This window comes from Oncorhynchus mykiss, chromosome 6 (genome assembly GCF_013265735.2).
Source record: "Oncorhynchus mykiss isolate Arlee chromosome 6, USDA_OmykA_1.1, whole genome shotgun sequence".
NCBI classification, from domain to species: Eukaryota; Metazoa; Chordata; class Actinopteri; order Salmoniformes; family Salmonidae; genus Oncorhynchus; species Oncorhynchus mykiss.
The window spans coordinates 28,192,659-28,214,399 of record NC_048570.1 but is presented as its reverse complement, the minus strand read 5'-3'; the positions used below and the strand labels follow the sequence as shown (position 1 = coordinate 28,214,399).

General features: G+C 41.9%; 1 protein-coding gene across 7 annotated transcripts in view; it reads left to right on the top strand.

Annotated features, from left to right (window-relative positions):
* Positions 1-20,892, top strand: part of LOC110525662 (vinexin) — a 53,730-nt gene extending 32,838 nt beyond the window's left edge. For 3 of the 7 annotated variants that reach the window (XM_021605991.2, XM_036979774.1, XM_021605990.2), the window contains exons 7-20: positions 301-336; positions 439-520; positions 865-979; positions 3,775-3,903; positions 6,896-7,006; positions 7,613-7,671; positions 9,126-9,214; positions 12,212-12,273; positions 14,052-14,098; positions 14,384-14,498; positions 14,595-14,720; positions 18,148-18,734; positions 18,875-18,981; positions 19,163-20,892. In XM_021605991.2, coding sequence (XP_021461666.2) covers positions 301-336; positions 439-520; positions 865-979; positions 3,775-3,903; positions 6,896-7,006; positions 7,613-7,671; positions 9,126-9,214; positions 12,212-12,273; positions 14,052-14,098; positions 14,384-14,498; positions 14,595-14,720; positions 18,148-18,734; positions 18,875-18,981; positions 19,163-19,224 — 1,727 coding nt within the window. In that variant the 3' untranslated portion in view covers positions 19,225-20,892. The remainder of the gene's footprint in view (positions 1-300; positions 337-438; positions 521-864; positions 980-3,774; positions 3,904-6,895; positions 7,007-7,612; positions 7,672-9,125; positions 9,215-12,211; positions 12,274-14,051; positions 14,099-14,383; positions 14,499-14,594; positions 14,721-18,147; positions 18,735-18,874; positions 18,982-19,162) is intronic. The other 4 variants (XR_002473806.2, XR_002473805.2, XM_021605992.2 and 1 more) reach the window with 4 other exon arrangements.
* The last annotated feature ends 849 nt before the right edge of the window (positions 20,893-21,741 follow it).

Below are 21,741 nucleotides of genomic sequence, written 5' to 3'. Positions count from 1 at the left end.
GTCGCCCAGGTTTGGCCGGTGTAGGCCGTCATTGTAAATAAGAATTTGTTCCTAACTGGCTTGCCTAGTTAAATAAAGGTTAAATATATATTATTGTTTCTGTTCTGTGTTTCATGTCTGTACGCTACTCATGTTTCTTGTTTGTTCCTTATGTTATTTATTATTAAAGGTCACTCCCTGAACTTGTTTCCCGACTCCCAGCGTACATGTTACAGACCTCCTCTCAATGGGGGGAGGGCTTACTATGATTACTGTTATCTAAATCCCTGTTTCTCTTTGCTGTCTTTTCCCTTTTGATAGAAACTGACGAGGACTCTGAGCGATGGTCTGCTGAAAGTGAGTGCAAAGGAAATATCAGGTTTCATGTTCTGAACTGTAACAAATCTACTCTATTTAGATGACCAGTATTTCCTAACACTCATTTCTACTGATCTTAAGGGAGCCGGGCCCTCGCTGCTGACTCAGCCAGTGGGCAGGAGACTCTGACCCATATGGACAATTATGGAGCCCTCCCTGACTGGTGAGACTGATGAAGGCGACTGCGAGTTCATGTTCAACCTCCTTATTTAAAACAACAGTAGAATTCCTGTTGAGAATGTTAAGATGTGTTTGTTTCTACTACTGTATAACCATGACTAAGTTCACAGCACACCAGATGCATGTGATCAGTCATTGTGAAACACGAGGTACATGCAACTTGGGTGAATGGCTATATGTGTGAATTCTAACCCAGTCCAAATGCAAGGAGTTGGGGGAGAGATGTCTATCCGGCACTTGTTTTCAAGTTTGGATCTGTTCCTACAGGCACTGACAATGAATCCATGATTTAAGTTGTTTGCGTGTATGTTGGGGATTGTGTTTCAGGAGTGAGCTGGGGGTTAAAGATACGCTTTCAGACCGATGGGGGCACCCTCCACAGCCCAGGAGCATATTTGACTTTGAGCCTGGACAGAGCACCACATCAGAGGTCCAGAGTCAGGTAAAGCCTCACACCCTTTTTAATTTAACATGCAGCATTACTACACACTGGAATTTAGATGGCACCTGGACATAGTGTTTCTGCTGAACGGTAGCACTGTTGCACATATTTTCTTGAAGTTAGATTCAAAATTGCTGATTGTAAAACAACTTGTTTTTCATTGAAGTTTTCAAAAGAGTTGTGGCTTAGCCTCAGAACTATGTGCTGCATTCACTAGTGTGGGGGTGGGCTGCCCTCAAGAGCTACTTGTGACAGCGTTCACCTAATCTTTTTCCTATGAGGATTAGTTTGTGTCAATACCCTGGAATGCCTCTCAGCTGAAAGCACAATGAAAATAAGACTCCAGGCGTTTTTATGTTCATTTTTAATGTATGTAATGTTGTCTCAAGCTACGACTTTTAATGATCTAATGAATTCAATCAATCAAGCATCTCACGCCAGGTATTCAGGAACTTGTTAATGCGGTCACTGGTACAATGGCACACCCACACCAGGTGTATTTCCGGTTTCCTTCTTAATTGCGAGAATTTTTTGGAACAAGCAAAATAACATGAAGAAAGTGTTTGTTTACCATGAACTGCCGTGAACTACCGGGTGGTCAACAGTGTTAGTATTGCTGTTTGTGATGCATGTGTTCCCTGGGTAATTTATTATCTTACTAAAATAAATAAGGTAACTCTTTTAACTGCCCATACATGTTTGTGTGTGTGAGTGTGAGGCCCTGTGAGCACTGAATGTCTGTTAAAATACCTTGAATGATTTAGAGTGGACTGTGTTTGTCTGGGCTGAAGTTTTGAATGGCTCTTGTCACCACGTCCCAGATCTGGTGCAAATTGAGCCCGGCGTCTCATAATGGGAAGAAAATAAAGCTTTGTTTCCAATCTGCCACAGAGTCCCCCACGGGGCCAGGCGTCTTGTGATACTGATTATGCCTGTTAACCTCTTGTGGTGTGTAATGCTTCACAGCGTGGAGGCTTATTGCATTTCCTCTGGAGGTCATAGCTTGGATTCCTCTAGATTAGGTAAAAGTCAACTCACTGATACAGGGTCAGATATTTTTTCTGGACCCAGGTTTTTTTATTTTCTTTTTCGGAGCTTAAAGGTCCCGAAGCTACTCTGGCAAAAGGTGCTTGTTTTTCTTTCATGCAGCCACAACTCAAGAGTGCCGACCAAAAAAATATGTACTTTGATTGAAACAAACCACAGGTATGCTACAGTTAACTTCTTATGGCTTACAACAACAGCCAGTGAAAGTGCAGGGTGCCAAATTAAAAACAACACAAATCTCATAATTAAAATACCTCAAACATAAAAGTATTTTACACCATTTTAAAGAAACTTGTTGTTAATCCCACCACAGTGTCCAATTTCAAAAAGGCTTTACAGCGAAAGCACACCAAACGATTGTTAGGTCAGCACCTAGTCACAGAAAAACACAGCCATTTTTCCAGCCAAAGAGAGGAGTCACAAAAAGCACAAATAGAGAAATTAATCATTAACCTTATCTTCATCAGATGACACTCATAGGACTTCATGTTATACAATACATGTATGTTTTGTTCGATAAAGTGCATATTTATATAAAAAAATCTCAGTTTACATTGGCGCGTTACGTTCAGTAACGTTTTGCTTCCAAAACATCCGGTGATTTTGCAGAGAGCCACATCAATTTACAGAAATAGTAATCATAAACAAGGGTTATGCACAGAATTAGATATATTCTTCTCCTTAATGCAACCGCTGTGTCAGATTTCAAAAAAACTTTACGGAAAAAGCACACCATGCAATAATCTAGGTACGGCGCTCAGACAACAAATCAAGCCATACAGATATCCGCCATGTTGGAGTCAACAGAAGTCAGAAATAGCGTTATAAATATTCACTTACCTTTGATGATCTTCATCAGAATGCACTCCCAGGAATCCCAGTTCCACAATAAATGCTTGATTTGTTCGATAAAGTCCATCATTTATGTCCAAATACGTCCTTTTTGTTTGCGCGTTCAGTTCACAAATCCAAACTCACAATGCGCTGGCAAGTCCAGGCGAAAGTTCAGAAGAAAAGTAATATTACAGTTCGTAGAAACATGTCAAACGATGTATAGAATCAATCTTTAGGATGCTTTTATCATAAATCTTCAATAATTTTCCAACCGGAGAATTTCTTTGTCTTCAGAACAGGGCGCTTATCTATGGTTCCGCAGCCACGGCCTATTTTTAACCCCCTAATGGTTAAAGTTAAGAGTGGCGGTACAGTAGTGTAATCTGATCCTAGATCTGTGGTTAGGTACATCTTCTACCTCCAGCAACTTCTCTCCTTAGACCAGGCCTGCCTGTGTACAGAGAATCACACAATCAGAGAACACAGACCATATCAATTGCTACACTCCTAAGTGACATCATGGCCTGTGATTCCGGTGATAACTACTGTCTGAGAGAATACTTTGGCTATAACTGGATCTCACTCTGCCAAGGTATTTCAAGGAACATGAAAAAGAGTTAGGAAGTTGAAGGTTTTTTAAAGAGTGTAGCTTGATGCAATTCTTTCTGGTGTCAGTAACTGGGACAAACAGTATGTCTTCTTAATGAGGGAATGAGTTCTGTTTCATCTGGCTATTAAATTGTGGATGAAGTGTAAACGAAGTGACCCAGTTGGATGAAATGCTAGGGCTATAAGTAACCTATAAGGATGCAACCTCTACAGTCGTTTACTGTTTGATACGTCTACTATAACCAACTGACAAAATCTGTTCTCCCTGTCTGACTGTGTGTTCAAAGTCTTTGTTTGTTTCCCAGCCTCAGGGTCAGCCGGTGCAGAAGCCCCAGCCGCATCCACTACAGCCGTCCCAGCAGCCGCCCCAGCACAGACCCACAGAGGAACCCTGGTCCCCCATAGAGAAGCCGTCTAAGCCATCCGCCTTCGAGGTGAGTGCTCACAGTGATATGATAGCTGTCATAACCTTGACCTTGATGGCCAAGTGCAATGATTGTTTTAATGAGCTAGCAAAGAATAAGGAAAGAATCTTACCAGGATTATACAACTATGGAGACAACAATGTTTTGGAGAATTACTGTATTCAGTGGTACACTACATGACCAAACGTATGTGGACACCTGCTCGTCGAACTTATCATTCCAAAATCATGTGCATTAATATGGAGGTGGTCCCCCTTTGCTGCTATAACAGCTTCCATCCTTCTGCGAAGGCTTTCCACTAGATGTTGGAACATTGCTGCAGGGACTTACTTCCATTCAGCCACAAGAGCATTAGTGAGGTCAGGCACTGATGTTGGGCCATTAGGCCTGGCTCACAGTCGTCCTTCCAATTTGAGGTCAGGGCTCTGTGCAGGCCAGTCATGTTTTTCTACACTGATCTCGACAAACCATTTCTGTATGGACCTCACTTTGTGCAAGAAAAGGCCTTCCCCAAACTGTTGCCACAAAGTTGGAAGCACAGACTCATCTGAAATGTCATTGTATGCTGTACCACAGGGGTACTCAAGTACTATTTGAGAAGGTCCGGTCACAGAAATGTCCTAGGTGGCAAAGGTCCCCACCTCGCAACCCATACGACCCCAACTGTTCACACTCATCTTGTTGGCAGAGAGAAAATGTTGCAGTTGTAAAGCTAATTTCTTGCAATACTACACATTTTGCATTGGGCAGATATGTTTTTGTTGTTGCTGTTTTAAAGCTAATTTCCTGCAATTCTATGCATTCTTCCATGTCTTATGCGTGTTTATATACTAGCGGTCGAAACACAGACTGACTAAAAAATATATACAGTAGCAGTCAAAAGTTTAGACACATCTACTCATTTTCATTTTTTTTTACTATCTTCTACATTGTAGAAAATAGTGAAGACAACTATGAAATAACACATATGGAATAATGTAGTAACCAAAAACGTGTTATATTTGAGATTCTTCAAAGTAGCCACACCTTGCCTTGATGACAGCTTTACACACTCTTGGAATTCTCACAACCAGCTTCATTAAGTAGTCACCTGGAATGCATTTCAATTAACAGGTGTGCCTTGTTAAATGGTGTGCCAAATTAATTTGTGGAATTTCTTTCCTTCTTAATGTGTTTGAGCAAGTCAGTAGTGTTGTGACAAGGTAGGGGTGGTATACAGAAGATAGACCTATTTGGTAAAAGACCAAGTCCATAATATGGCAAGAACAGCTCAAATAAGCAAAAATAATCGACATTCCATCATTACTTTAAGACATGAAGGTCAGTCAATGAGGAACATTATTATTATTTTTTTTAATGTTTCTTCAAGTGCAGTCACAAAAACCATTAAGCGCTATGATGAAATTGGCTCTCATGAAGACCACCATAGGAAAGGAAGACCCAGAGTTACCGCTGCAGAATTAACTGCACCTCAGATTGCAGCCCAAATAAATGCTTCATGGAGTTCAAGTAACAGACACATCTCAACATCAACTGTTCAGAGGAGACTGTGTGAATCAAGCCTTCATGGTTGAATTGCTTCAAAGAAACCACTACTAAAGGACACCAATAAGAAGAGACTTGCTTGGTCCAAGAAACATGAGAAATGGACATTAGACTGGTGGAAATCTGTCATTTGGTCTGATGAGTCCAAATTTGAGATTTTGATTCCACCGCTGTGTCTTTTGAGATGCGGAGTAGGTGAATGGATTATATCTGTATGTGTAGATCCCAACATGATGCATGGAGGAGATTTGGGGGTGCTTTGCTGGTGACACTCTGTGATTTATTTAGAATTCAAGGCACACGTAACCAGCATGGCTACCACATCATTCTGCAGCAATACGCCATCCCATCTGGTTTGCACTTAGTGGGACTATCATGTGTTTTCAACAGGACAATGACCCAACACACCTCCAGGCTGTGTAAGGGCTATTTGACCAAAAAGGAGAGATGGTGCTGCATCAGATGACCTGGACTCCACAATCACCCAATTGAGATAGTTGGACCACAGAGTGAAGGAAAAGAAGCCAACAAGTGCTCACTATATGTGGGTATTCCTTCAAGACTGTTGGAAAATCATTCCAGGTGAAGCTTGTTGATAGAATGCCAAGAGGGTGCAAAGTGGTCATCAAGGAATTAGTGGCTACTCTAAAGAATCTCAAATATAAAATATATTTTGGTTTGTATAAAACACTTTGTTGGTTACTACATGATTCCATGTGTTATTTCATCATTTTGATGTCTTCACTATTATTCTACAATGTAGAAAATATAAAAAATTAATGAGTAGGTGTGTCCAAACTTTTGACTGGTACTGTATATATATTTTTGTATACTTTTTTTGGGACCTGCGGTCCGTATTGACCCAGTTCCAGATCTGGTCCACAGCTTATTATGGAGGCTGTAGCATTAAGATTTCCCTTCACTGAAACAAATGGGCCTAGCCCAAACCATGAAAAACAGCCACAGACCATTATTCCTCCTCCACCAAACTTTACATTTGGCACTACGCATTCGAGCAGGCAGCGTTCTCCTGGCATCCGCCAAATTCAGGTTCGTACCTCGGACTGCCAGATGAAGTGTGATTCATCACTCAACTGCTCCAGAGTCCAATGGTGACGTTGGACTCTGACGTTGTTTCCAGAGACAGTTTGGATCTCGGTAGTGAGTGTTTGCAACCGAAGACAAATTATTATTATGAGCTACGTGCTTCAGCACTCAGAGGTCCCGTTCTGTGAGCTCAGTGACACTGAAAGTCCCTGAGCTCTTCAGTAAGGCCAATGTTTGTTTATGGAGATTGCATGGCTGTGTGCTCGATTTTTGTACACCTGTCAGCAACGGGTGTGGCTAAAATAGTCGAATACACAAATTTGAAGAGGTGTCCACATACGTTTGTGTATATATAGTGTATCATTTGACTGATTTTAATTCCTTCCAACCACTGCGCTGCATTGGCCAGGAGTCTCTGCTCTCTGAGCTGAACTGTTTTGAGGCTGAGCTGGACTCAGACATCCAGGGTCTGGAGAGAAGACTTTCCCAGAAGAAGCAGACACGACGAGGCCGGGGTGAGGTACTGAGGCCCTTCTTGTGACTCTGCTGAAGCAACACTCCTCCCTGCTACCCTGCCTGTAAACCCCTCTCTCACTCCTCTAGCAATGAGGTCTGGTTACTTGCATGCATAAGTCAATATCATAAATCCATGTTATCATAAGCAGGGCTTATCCACAGACAGCATCATCACTTTTCTTTGTTGCAATACAGTAATAAGACTTCCCCAATTCTATACCAGAACCTTCACCTAGTTTCAATTGACTAGTCTATCTGTTGTTGATGATAGTCCCTTCCAGCTGTGGAGCATCTCCCCTCCTGAGAACTGTTTGAGACAGACAATCCTGCATGCCAACCCTAACTCTGCCCTGTGACCTTACTCAACCCCCCAGGACATGCCTGCCTGCCTTGCACTTGGATGTGTCTGACTCAAATCATATGCCCCCCCCCCCCCCCAGATAAAAATACCATTATCAATTTTATCAATGTATTCAAAGGAGTGTAGGACCCAGGGGAGTTCTGTCTTCCTCTGGCTCCTTTGGGAGTGGTCACCACCTCTGCTCTGTCTAAGTATCTGAGATTTCCTTCAAGAGAGAACAACAGCCTTTAATGTGATTTCTGCTTCCAGGGTGCCAGAAATGCTGATCCAGGAACTGCTGCAGGGACAGGGACAACACAGGACAACAGGTGAGTTATGGGTCAGGTCTGCACAAAGTTGTGGCTCTGTGTGTTGGTGTGATTGTATGTACAATGGTTTTTATCCCAAACAGTAAAATGATGTCTCAAGTTGTACAGGGTAGGTCATTGGTTGAGCTGTATCACTTGTTGTTGTGAAATATGTGCAGGGATTGTTGTTGATACAGGAAACAGTTATTATACTGTTCATTGTTGTATACTGCTCCTATAGTTACTGATGTGTGTCCTCAAAACCATGTAATTCACACACTATTATTTCATTTGCTCTGACAAATCTGTTCATAACAGAGGAGATATTTACTCCGCAAATATTTTAGCCTCTCTCAAATCATTCTTGTTCGTTTTTTTTTCATCCAGAAATATTTTGGGGGAGGCAAAGATCTGCCAGTTGGTCTCTGACAGAAACTGTGCTTTGTTTTCAGACCATGAAAGTATTTTACAACTTTATTGTCCCACAAAGGCAACACATTTCTGACACCTCATACCACTTGTCTATGAGTAACAAATCCACCTGTTGTTTCTATAAGATCCACGTCAATGGCATTGAAGCTTTTACTTGGTCATTAGAGTTGAATGACTGTTTTCAATGACGAAGCATCTACAAGACTGCTCACAACCATTTGGATTGCTGTTGTCTTGGTACTAAACGGTGAAACCCAATCGGCACACATTAGTTGAATCAACGTTGTTTCCACATTTCAAAAAATTACGCTGAACCAACGTGGAATTGACGTCTGTTCCCAGTGTCTTGTATCTGTGTCTGTACACTGACAGATTGGTCATTGAAGAGTCTATAGACCATGGCTTGATAACCAGTGCAGACAGATGAAGCAAGTCTCAAACTACAATTCAAATTATTGCAGTCAATACATTTTTGCGGGCATGTGAAATAACCATTCTACAGTGACCTGGAACAAAACAGTTTCTAAAAGGTGAAAAAAATCAAATCTTGTGACTTTCTAAAGATATCCTTCAGAATAAAGGTTTTTCTCCTAGTTGTTGTTTGCTAAACATATGTTTTAGCCCAGCGACCTAATGCACTTTCTCAGATATGTTTGTTTTAATAATGACACTGATTTGCTCACGCTGTTATGTTTTGGATGAAGTTTCCCTGTCATTTCAACATGGTAATAATGTCAGTGATTATGATGATGCTTAAAAGTTCTTTCCAAAGACATAAGGTCCCCAGAGTCTCCTCTCTCACGCTTGAGTCATCTGATTCTGCATCTGTTTCCTGTTTATTTGATCTTTACATGCAAACCATCAGCTGTGGCCAGAGGCCAAGTCTGCATGGCAAATGTGTATACTGCAGCACACAGCACTCTGTCCTCTCATATTGTGTGGAGCTCCACCATGTGGGCTGTTAAGATTTGGAAAAATCTAATTGACAGGAGTTTGTGGGAGCATACAGTCATAAAGTAAACATGCTATCTTTTTTTTTCCAGCTCCTTGACTGATTCAAAGCAACCTCTCCATTGTCCCATTGTCCCCACATCAGCTGTTGCTCAGAGGGCAGCCCTCAGTCCCACACATGGTAAGATTAGGAGTTGATCCTGGATCCAAGCATTCAGAAAGAGTGGTGCTATGGCTACGCCACTCAAATCAAATTTGATTGGTCACATACACGAGATTAGCAGATGTTATTGCGGGTGTAGCGAAATGCTTGTGCTTCTAGCTCCGACAGTGGAGTAATTTCTAACAAGTAATATCTAACCAATTAAACATATACCCAATACACACATCTAAGTAGGAATTAAGACTACAGTATATACAAATGGACGAGCGATGTCAGAGCGGAACGGACTAAGGTATAGAATACAGTATATACATATAGATGAGTAATGTGAGATATGTAAACATTATTAAGTGAGTGAGATACCGTAGAATAGTATAGAAAACAGTGTACCCTCTGCTGTTTCCTGAAGTCCACGATCATCTCCTTTTGATTGTTGACGTTGAGTGAGAGGTTGTTTTCCAGGCACCACACTCTCGGAGCCCTCACCTCCTCCCTGTAGGCTGTCTTGTCATTGTTGGTAATCAAGCCTACTAGTGTTGTGTTATCTGCAAACTTGATGACTGAGTTGGAGGTGTGCTTGGCCACGCAGTCATGGGTGAACAAGGAGTACAGGAGGGGGCTGAGCACTCACCCATGTGGGGCCCCAGTGTAGAGGATCAGCTGAGTGGAGGTGACGTTTCCTACCTTCACCACCTGTGGGCGGCCCGTCAGGAAGTCCAGGACCCAGTTGCCCAGGGCAGGGTTCAGATCCAGGGCCTCAAGCTTAATGATGAGCTTGGAGGGTACTATGGTGTTAAATGCTGAGCTATAGTCAATGAACAGCATTCTTACATAGGTATTCCTCTTGTAGAGGTAATATGATCCTTGACACTCAACATTCAGTCTCAGTAAATTAGTTCTGTAAAGACTAGTAACAGTAGGTTGGACATAATACTGCTATGTACTTGAATTCTGTAATATGAATTGCTTAATTTAAAAGTGGGTAATATACATAATGTAATGTGTATATACTGTAGTGTACTTTATATAGTCTAATCAGTGAAAAGTCCATGGAAAAACAGCCTCTACTAACAGAATACTGTAATTCAATACGGGACTATTGTTGAAGTATTTTGATTCCTTGTGATTTCCTGTAGTCTGTTACCTGATCTGTGTGAACAAATTTGATATGAAACTGATCTGGGTTAGTGAGAGGAGAGGTTTCTTACTTTTAGTATGGAAAGATCTGTAGTGTCAGGGTGGGGAGGAAGCACAAAAAAATAGGAACTTCGGGCCAGAAGTCTTAATTATAGATTAGCTTTATCCAACTGTTTTTCTTGGAAATTAGTCCAAGAGCCAGAACAAAAGTTTGGCTTCTTTTAATAACCTTTACTGCAGTGGGCTAAATCAGGGTCACACGGAGTGTTTCTTGGTTGTCTTAAACAAATCTGGATTTATTTATTTTTTACACTTTATATACACTGACCCAAAAAATAAAGGGAACACTTAAACAACACAATGTAACTCCAAGTCAATCACACATTGTGATTCTGCTACAGGTCATGTAAAAGGACCCATGAGCACCAACATGTGAAGTTCAAATGAGAATGTCAAATTGGATGTCAAATGAAAGCCAAGAGTTAATATTCTAGAGAAATGAAGGCATATATACATTTTTTCCATTCCAAGAATTTGGAATAAGCAAAGGCTTTGATTTCTTGTCAAAGAGTAAAAAGTATTTCAAGGTACTAGATATACATCAAAACACAATTTTGAAGTAAAGACGACTGCCAACTAATACCAACACTTACAATTAGTTTAGAATATTTTTTTTCTGCCTTCTGTAAGTTTAAAAAACATTGCCTTGTGCCTTTAAATTCCGTTACCAAAAACCCACAATCTTGAAGATATTTTCTATTTTATCTCCCGCGTGAGGAGGGAGGACAATGGAAGTTCACAGAAGTAACAAGTAAAGGTAGACCTATCAATTAGTTATAGTGTTTTTTACTGATATCAATTTTGTTTATGAATTAAAACCAAATCTGTAACATAATTTCTCAAAAATCAGTAATGGAATTTCTGCAATTTGAATTGGCTACAATGGGAAATCATAGTCACAAACCACAGTTGGGCCACCTGCTATTGTCCTCCCTTCGGCTGGCATTCTGGTATGTTCAGCTCATAACTGTTTTCTTTGTCTTTCTGTCATTTGGTGGTGACAGAACTCTCTCTCTCTCCAATGATGTCTCCTCTCCCGGGTCTTACTCACACCTACCCATGAGCCCCCTCTCTTTCCATTTACTGTAACAAGCATACTCACCCACTGAGCACCGACCAACACTGAACGCCCATTGACATTGAAAAGTAGTTGAAATTTGGTCAGTCCGTCCTGGCCTTGATTTCAACGTCCACAGATGTCATTTTTTGTCTTAATTTGCCCCAAACATAGATGTCCATGATTGGTTCAGATTTTGTCCGGACCAGACCAAATCTGAACCAATCATAGACATCTGTGTTTCACAAGTTTGGACAACTCAGCACAGCACCGTACAGTAAATAAGAGAGTAGTTTAGTACAGAAAGGTAGAGTACAGTACTTTACTGTAGAGTAGACTAGACTAGAGTGAAGAGTTCAGTACATTACACAGTAGAGAACTAGAGTTGAGTACACTAATGTACTGAATTATACTCCACTTTACAGTACTGTATTGAACTCTACACTACTCTACTGTTATGTGCAAAATTGTGTGCAGTAGTTTTTGGAAGACATGGTCATATAAATAACTGAGTGAGATTTACCGAAATTCTGTTACCAAACTTTGTATCTGCACAGTTTTTCCAGTATGTGTATTTGTCAAATGTTAAGTGTAAATGGTTAAGTGTAGTCCTTGTACATAGAGTTATGGTTTGTTAAACTTTTAAATTAATGTTTTTTTTTGGCATACATTTTGAAAAAGTCTCAGTGCAATTCGGTTACCGTGGAATGCCCTATACCATCTGTCTTGTTTCGTCACTAACCCCTGTTGCTGTTCTACAGTAGAACGCCTCTCCCCTGCACCTGAAGCCATGGAGTTCCCACCCAAGAGATTGGAGAAGCAGGTAAATGTATTTCTCTTTCTTAGTTATTGGGATATCCAACCTCTATAGGTAACTGTGTTGTACACAATGTCAGACCATTTTGAAAAAGTAGCGACTATCTTTGAGGAGAGGTTCCTCGCAGTAGGCTTTTGTGCTTTATCTTTTGTGCTCTGTCAGGAATCTGTATTTAGGAACATACTTTTGGCCATGTAGTGTATGTGGATACCTGCTCATTGAACATCTCATTCCAAAATCATGGGCATTAATACACCCTTTGCTGCTATAATAGCCTCCACTCTTCTGGGAAGGCTTTCCACTAAATGTTGGAACATTGCTGCGGGGACTTGCTCAGCCACAAGAGCATTAGTGAGGTCGAGCACTGATGTTGGGCAATTAGGCCTGGATCGCAGTCGGCCTTCCAATTCATCCCAAAGGTGTTCAATGGTGTTGAGGTCAGGGCTCTGTGCAGGCCAGTCAAATTCTTCCACACCAACCTTGACAAACCATTTCTGTATGGATGTCGCTTTGAGCACAGGGGAATTGTCATGCTGGAACAGGAAAGGTTCTTCCCCAAATGGTTGCCACGAAGTTGGAAGCATAGAATCGTCTAGAATGCCATTGTATGTTGTAGCGTTAAGATTTCCCTTCACTGGAACTAAGGGTCCTAGCCCGAACCATGAAAACCATTATTCCTCCTCCACCAAACTTTACAGTTGGCACTATGCATTCGGGCAGGTAGCGTTCTCCTGGCATCCGCCAAACCCAGATTTGTCCATCGGACTGCCAGATGGTGAAGTGCAATTCCTCACTCCAGAGAATGTGTTTCCACTGCTCCAGAGTCCAATGGCAGCGAGCTTTACACAACTCTAGCCGACAGTTGGCATTGCGCACGGTGATCTTAGGCTTGTGTGCGGCTCCATGGCCAAGGCAACCCACTTCATGAAGCTCCTGACAAAAAGTGATTGTACTGACGTTGCTTCCAGAGGCAGTTTGGAATTCAGTAGTGAGTGTTGCAACGGAGGACAGATGATTTTTACTTGCTTCAGTACTCGGAGGTCCCGTTCTGTAATCTTGTGTGGCCTACCACTTCGCGGCTGAGCCGTTGTTGCTCCTAGAGGTTTACACTTCACAATAACAGCACTTACAGTTGACTGGGGCAGCTTTAGCAGGGCAGAAATTTCACAAACTGACTTGTTGGAAGTCACTGAGCTCTTCAGTATGGGCCATTCTACTGCCAATGTTTGTCTATGGAGATTGCATGGACGATTTTTATACACTAGTCAACAACGGGACTGGCTGAAATTGCTGAATTTACCAATTTGAAGGGGTATCGACATACTTTTGTATAATTTGGCTGATTTAATTCCTTCCAACCACTGTGCTGCATTGGCTAGGAGTCTCTGCTCTCTGAGCTGAGTTGTTTTGAGGATGAGCTGGACTCAGACATCCAGGGCCATTTACCTTTATTTAACTAGGCAAGTCTGTTAAGAACAAATGTTTATTTTCAATGACGGCCTAGAAACTGTGGGTAACTGCCTTGTTCATGGGCAGAATGACAGATTTTTACCTTGTCAGCTTGGGGATTCAATCTTGCAACCTTTCGGTTACAAGTCCAACACTCTAACCGCTAGACTACCTGCCGCCATGTAGTGTATTGTTTTATTTTATGTTAGCTGAACTTGCCCTAATTTAGGATCTTGCAATAACTATCAACAACTGCAAGGAGAAAGAAGCCTGTGCCCTTGTGAAAAGCAAACTTCCTTTCAATCTTGCCGATAAACTGTTTTGTGTTTATGTAGATGAAAGCAGCACGAGCCAAGTTCACTTTCCAGGCTCAGTCACCCAAGTGAGTTATAATGCCTACTGATCGCCTGCAAACCATTTGCCCTCTCACACATCTGTTAAACAATATTGTCAGTAAAAAGAAGCACACACTGTAATTATATCACATTTAGGGCGGCCAAATGTAATTGTACAAAACCATTTTTCTCAGCAAGCCCAATAACGTAAATGTTAATACAGAATGACTAGAAACAAACCCTTGTAACAAAGGATTACAAAAAAGCAGACCTCTTCCTTTAATCTAATGGATGTCCATCGTGCCATAGTTTGACTTTTTTTCTCTTCCTAGGGAACTGTCTCTACAGAAGGGGGACATAGTTTACATCCACAGGCAGGTAGACACCAACTGGTTTGAAGGAGAGCATCATGGGAGAGCCGGTATCTTCCCCACAACCTATGTGGAGGTTGGTGTGCATCCATCTAACTTCTGAGCATGGGTCTTCTATGAAGTGCTCCACATATCATTCTGAGCCTCACCCGTCTCTCATTTCTGCCCCCAGATTGTTCCTCCTACAGAGAAGCCCACGCCCATCAAGTCTCCAACCATCCAGGTGCTGGACTATGGAGAGGCAGTGGCTCTGTTCTCCTTCAATGCAGACCTGCCTGTTGAGCTGTCCTTCCGCAAAGTGAGCATCCTACTATGTACTCTTTAGGACATTGATTCTCATTTCCAATCTAATCATTTCCAGTATTGTACCTATACCGTATTTCTCACATTGCATGGGTTAAATTCACTGAGATACCCTGCAACATTGACACAGAGTTTGCCCTACAAAACCACTTCCCCAGCAGTGGTGGAAAGGGTAGTGGTTCCCATAGACTTCGAGTCAACGAGCCAATGACTATCCATTTAAAAGCGCGTCACAGCAGAAATATACAGTGCTTTTGGAAAGTATTCAGACCCCTTGACTTTTCCACATTTTGTTACGTTACAGCCTTATTCTAAAATTGATATTTTTTCTCAGCAATCTACACAAAATACCCAATAATGACAAATAGAAAACAGATTATTTGAAAATTTGCACCAAATTCTTTTTTTGCCTTTCAGTGTTTACATAGTTATTCAGACCCTTTGCTACAAGACTTGAAGTTGAGCAAAGGCCCATCCTGTTTTCATTGATTCTACAACTTGATTGGAGTCCACCTGTGGTAAATTCAATTGATTGGACATGATTTGGAAAGGCACACGCCTGTCTATATAAGGTCCCACAGTTGGCACTGCATGTCAGGAAAAAAAACAAGGTATGAGGTCGAAGGAGTTGTCCGTAGAGCTCCGAGACAGGATTGTGTCAAGGCACAGTCGGGGGAGAAGGGCCTTGGTCAGGGAGGTGACCAAGAACCCAATAGTCACTCTGACAGAGTCACTCTGATAGAGTCACTCTGACAGAGATGGTTGTCTTTCTGGAAGGTTTTCCCATCTATGCAGCACTCCCCCAATCAGGCATTTAGGATGGGGTGGCCAGACGGAAGCCACTCCTTAGTAAAATGCACGACAGCCCGCTTGGAGTTTGCCAAAGGGCACCAAAAGACACTCAGACCATGAGAAACAAGATTCTCTGGTCTGATGAAACAAAGATTGAACTCTTTAGTCTGAAGCCAAGCGTCACGTCTGGAGGAAACCTTGCACCATCCCCACGGTGAAGCATGGTGGTGGTGGCAGCATCATGCTGTGGGGATGTTTTTCAGCAGCAGGGACTGGGAGACTAGTCAGGATCGAGGCAAAGATGAACGGAGCAATGTAGAGAGATCCTTGACGAAAACCTGCTCCAGAGGACTCTGGACCTCTGACTGGGGCAAAGGTTCACCTTCCAACAGCACAACGACCCTAAACAGACAGCCAAGGCAACGCAGGAGTGACTTTGGGACAAGTCTCTGAATGTCCTTGAGTGGCCCAGCCAGAGCCCGGACTTGAAGCCGATCAAACTTCTCTGGAGAGACCTGACAGTAGCTGTGCAGCAATGCTCCCAATCAAACCTGACAGAGCTTGAGAGGATCTGCAGAGAAGAATGTGAGAAACGCCCCAAAGACGTGTGTGCCAAGCTTGTAGCGTCATACCATATGTAGACTCGAGGCTGTAACCGCTGCCAGGGGTGCTTCAACAAAGTACTGAGTAAATGGTCTGAATACTTATGTAAACCTGCTTTTGCTTTGTCATTATGCAATATTGTGTGTAGACTGATGAGGGAAAAATACAATTTAATACCTTACAGCCTTATTCTAAAATGTAACAAAATGTGGAAATCATCAACGGGTCTGAATACTTTTCGAAGGCACTGTGTATATATACAAAACATTACAACATACAGTGCCTTGCGAAAGTATTCGGCCCCCTTGAACTTTGTGACGTTTTGCCACATTTCAGGCTTCAAACATAAAGATATAAAACTGTATTTTTTTGTGAAGAATCAACAACAAGTGGGACACAATCATGAAGTGGAACGACATTTATTGGATATTTCAAACTTTTTTAACAAATCAAAAACTGAAAAATTGGGCGTGCAAAATTATTCAGCCCCTTTACTTTCAGTGCAGCAAACTCTCTCCAGAAGTTCAGTGAGGATCTCTGAATGATCCAATGTTGACCTAGATGACTAATGATAAATACAATCCACCTGTGTGTAATCAAGTCTCCGTATGAATGCACCTGCACTGTGATAGTCTCAGAGGTCCGTTAAAAGCGCAGAGAGCATCATGAAGAACAAGGAACACACCAGGCAGGTCCGAGATACTGTTGTGAAGAAGTTTAAAGCCGGATTTGGATACAAAAAGATTTCCCAAGCTTTAAACATCCCAAGGAGCACTGTGCAAGCGATAATATTGAAATGGAAGGAGTATCAGACCACTGCAAATCTACCAAGACCTGGCCGTCCCTCTAAACTTTCAGCTCATACAAGGAGAAGACTGATCAGAGATGCAGCCAAGAGGCCCATGATCACTCTGGATGAACTGCAGAGATCTACAGCTGAGGTGGGAGACTCTGTCCGTAGGACAACAATCAGTCGTATATTGTACATATCTGGCCTTTATGGAAGAGTGGCAAGAAGAAAGCCATTTCTTAAAGATATCCATAAAAAGTGTTGTTTAAAGTTTGCCACAAGCCACCTGGGAGACACACCAAACATGTGGAAGAAGGTGCTCTGGTCAGATGAAACCAAAATTGAACTTTTTGGCAACAATGCAAAACGTTATGTTTGGCGTAAAAGCAACACAGCTGAACACACCATCCCCACTGTCAAACATGGTGGTGGCAGCATCATGGTTTGGGCCTGCTTTTCTTCAGCAGGGACAGGGAAGATAGTTAAAATTGATGGGAAGATGGATGGAGCCAAATACAGGACCATTCTGGAAGAACCTGATGGAGTCTGCAAAAGACCTGAGACTGGGACGGAGATTTGTCTTCCAACAAGACAATGATCCAAAACATAAAGCAAAATCTACAATGGAATGGTTCAAAAATAAACATATCCAGGTGTTAGAATGGCCAAGACAAAGTCCAGACCTGAATCAAATCGAGAATCTGTGGAAAGAACTGAAAACTGCTGTTCACAAATGCTCTCCATCCAACCTCACTGAGCTCAAGCTGTTTTGCAAGGAGGAATGGGAAAAAATGTCAGTCTCTCGATGTGCAAAACTGATAGAGACATACCCCAAGCGACTTACAGCTGTAATCGCAGCAAAAGGTGGCGCTACAAAGTATTAACTTAAGGGGGCTGAATAATTTTGCACGCCCAATTTTTCAGTTTTTGATTTGTTAAAAAAGTTTGAAATATCCAATAAATGTCGTTCCACTTCATGATTGTGTCCCACTTGTTGTTGATTCTTCACAAAAAAATACAGTTTTATATCTTTATGTTTGAAGCCTGAAATGTGGCAAAAGGTCGCAAAGTTCAAGGGGGCCGAATACTTTCGCAAGCCACTGTATTTCTTGCAGCAGTGGCAACAGTTCAGCAGCGGTAGGCCACCACTACTAAATTGATAAAGGGGAAACACTGGATGACTACTGTACCTGATATCTGAATGATACTGTGATATTGTGCTCCCCTCTTGTCTAAGGGCGAGGTGATCTGTGTGACCAGGCGTGTGGATGACAGGTGGCTGGAGGGCCGGATTCCAGGGACTAGCCGGAGTGGCATCTTCCCCACCAACTACGTCCAGGTTAACAAGTTACCCCGCACCAAATCATCCTCTGATGACAACCCTGCATGCCCCATGTCACCCACATCCACAGAGCCAATGAGTCCAGGACGCCCTCCACACTCACCTTGTTCGCCTTTGACCCGCTCGCTTCTGAGTCTGACCCCCTCGTCCTGCAGCCCTGAACCAGGATATTCCCCCCTGAAGCCGTCTTCACCCATACCCCATGGAATTGTAGCTTCCCATTCACGTTCATCCCCCCAGCACTCACTATCCAAAAAAGCACCCAATCCCTGGCCACACCCCACTTCTGGGCCTGCATTCCCCACCACCCAGAACAACCACTGGGGAGGAGCACACCCGGCTTTGCACAACTCCATTGGCAGAGCTGTTTCACCATCCAATCAGATATCACCGTCTGCCCACAGGGGAGGAGCAGCCCCGACCAATACCCCCAAACCACAAACGACCAACAATGCTGGCTCAACAATGATGCAGCACCAACCGTGAGTAAAACATTGTAATCAATCAAAATGTGATTTTATACTGCGTGATTGAGGATACTGTCCCTCATTCTTCATTGCCACAGTCTATTAATCTTGCCCAAAATCAAATCCAAAACCCCAGCCTGTGCTCTCTCACTCAGATACAAGGCAGTTTACAACTACAAACCACAAAACAAAGATGAGCTGGAACTGAGAGAGGGGGACATAGTACAAGTGATGGAGAAGTGTGATGATGGCTGGTTTGTAGGTAAGGAATTTACACAAACCTTATATTCAGAAGACAAATGAAGTGTGCCCTCTATTGGGCATCACATAACATTACAAGTATGACTTCAGGTGACTGGGGTTAATTTTCATACAGTATTTGTAAAGTGTACAGTATGAGAGAACAACCTTTTGGTTTATTTTGTGCTCTGCTCTTTCCTTAGGTACGTCAAAAAGGACACATGCCTTTGGGACTTTCCCAGGGAACTATGTGACACCAGCGTAACTGCTTCACTCTGCCTGTCCACTCCACAACCACTTGGGTGCTGGACATATTTAGACCAGCTTGCTTTAACCAGCACATCAAATCACTCTAGCAGCCATATGATCAACCCCTGACCCCAACACCCCCTGTCCTCCCCCTTTCACCAACCTGGTTAAGTCAGGTGTGCATGTTCACGTCAGCCAGTGACCACAGCTGTTGGCCAGTGTGGCGATGGAGGCAGGAAGACCGTGTTGTTTTGACACCCCACCCCCAGCATGTGTGTTCCATCACTGAATAGACTTGGAGTTTTCACAGACACTGCTTGATTCGGATAGAATTAATGCTGATGATGATACTGTTCCAGGTGTAAAGAAATAACTTTGTCCTCATTGACTACAATCATTTATTATAGCGACAACTCAAATGACATTCCTTCAGTACATTTAAGCTACTGCTTTTATACAGCAATGGACCTCCAGCTATCCTCTTACGGAGTGTTCCCCTTAGCACGCACCTGCTCCTCTTTCTGTCACCCAAGTGCCATCACAGACGCAAATGCCAGAGAATATCATTAGTCTGACGTTCTCTATAACGTAATGACAGCATGAATGTTGCCTTTGAAATGTCTTCCTCCACTTTGATTTCAGATCTATAAAAATGTCCTGTGTGTGTCCAAGGCTCCACCACAACACTGATATGACCGTCCAATATACATGAAGGGATCACTTACTCTATTGTTTTGAACAATGCCATAAAAGATTTGTTACTTAGTTCTGTTAAAAACAATTGTTAAAGCCTGTATAAGTACTGTATGCAGCAGAGCAAACAATGTATTCATGTCCTTCAGTGTGTTATTGTTAGCTACTAACGTATTTAATGAAGCTCACAGGTAATGATTCAGCCATTTGTGCAGTTTGTATTTCTGTTGAGAACAGGAAGTGTTGAGTGTCAAAGTGGAAGTTTAATACAATGGAAGAGAAGCGGAGGTATCTTTATGAAGATCTGTTGACATGAATGCAAATGAATGCAACATGGAAAGTCTTGACAAAACAGAAGTGGAGCTACATCAATTGTATCAATTCAGTGGACCCTCTGCCATTTTTAGGCCATGACCCATGGGATAACAAAAAGAGATGCCTCAATTTGCTTCACTTTGGAGCACAGATCTTTTCTAAAACAAGAATCCTACAACGTCAAACCCACAATGGTGTTCAAACATTTCAAAAGGACAGAACAGTAAAATGGACCTGTAGATTGATTCCTAGGGATACTGTACATTTGATTTGGTAGCTCATTTCCACTGAAAACTGTTTGTTTTACTACTGTTTCTATAATCTGTTGCTTTACAAATTAACAAACTTGCTTTGACACATAAATTAAGAGCTAATCGGAGGTGTGCATACAGTTCAAGTGTAACCAATGGAAAATATAATATGGTAAGCAATTAAGCAGTCCTTTCATTTATTAACTTTTACAAACCCCTATTATGTTGCCAACTGAAATATTTCTCTGCTTTGTTCATTCTTACCCTTGTAAAACTGCACCATACCTTTTCTAGCAACAAAATGTACAGGGTTTTAACTATGTATCAGATAACAAATATAATATATTTCCTTTAATACCAAGCAATTTCTCATCTATGATACACACTATGTAGTTCAAATAAACCATACAGAATGATAAAACTGTTTTGATGTGTAACTCAAATTGATTCCCAAGATGTTTGACATTAGTGAAGTAGCGTAACCTAGGCCTACCTCTATTTAGTTAATAAACATGATTTCACAGTTCAAACCCAGGATGGCGTAGAAGCTCATAACTGGAGGACTATCATAGAGATAGATAGACAGATAGAGGTCCCTAGCTGGATATAACCCGTTTTAGCATGGACATTGCCATTGAGGGCTTCCACCATTTTAAAGTAGTCAACTGGGTGGGGATTCCTATGGGCTGTGAACAATCAGCCAGTGATCAGAGCATTGTGTTCTTCAAATTGTGTTGTCTATGGTTTGTCAATGGCTTTAAGCTATATCACCGCCATCTAGTGGTTACAATAAATTATTGACACAAGTTTTGATTCAGCACTGCAGGTGGTGGTAAATCACCAATATTAGCTTTATGCTTTTTTCAAACAAAAGAATAACATTTACTACTTTGAAATGGAGATGCCCTTCCTGTCAGACGCCACAGATACAAAGATGAGTCCTCTATCTCTATGAGGACTTTCTATTTTATTGCAAAGTGTGTCCAGAGAGGAAGAGGTGAAAGGATTTACTCCGCCCAAGATTTGTCCACATTAAGCAGATCATTCATTACTAATCAACAGAGGCGTTTTTGTATGGGGGACAATGAGAGAGTGTCAAATCTAGTCAATATAAAAATGAATTGCTATTTTGATACGTGAGACTTATTTGATATAATATACGTTTTGAAATGGTTAGGTTGCTAGGGGTGTATTGATGTGTATGATGCACATTACATCCTGGCAACTTTGAGAAAAAATACTTAATATCGGAGTTGTCCCTGTTGAAATTCGAG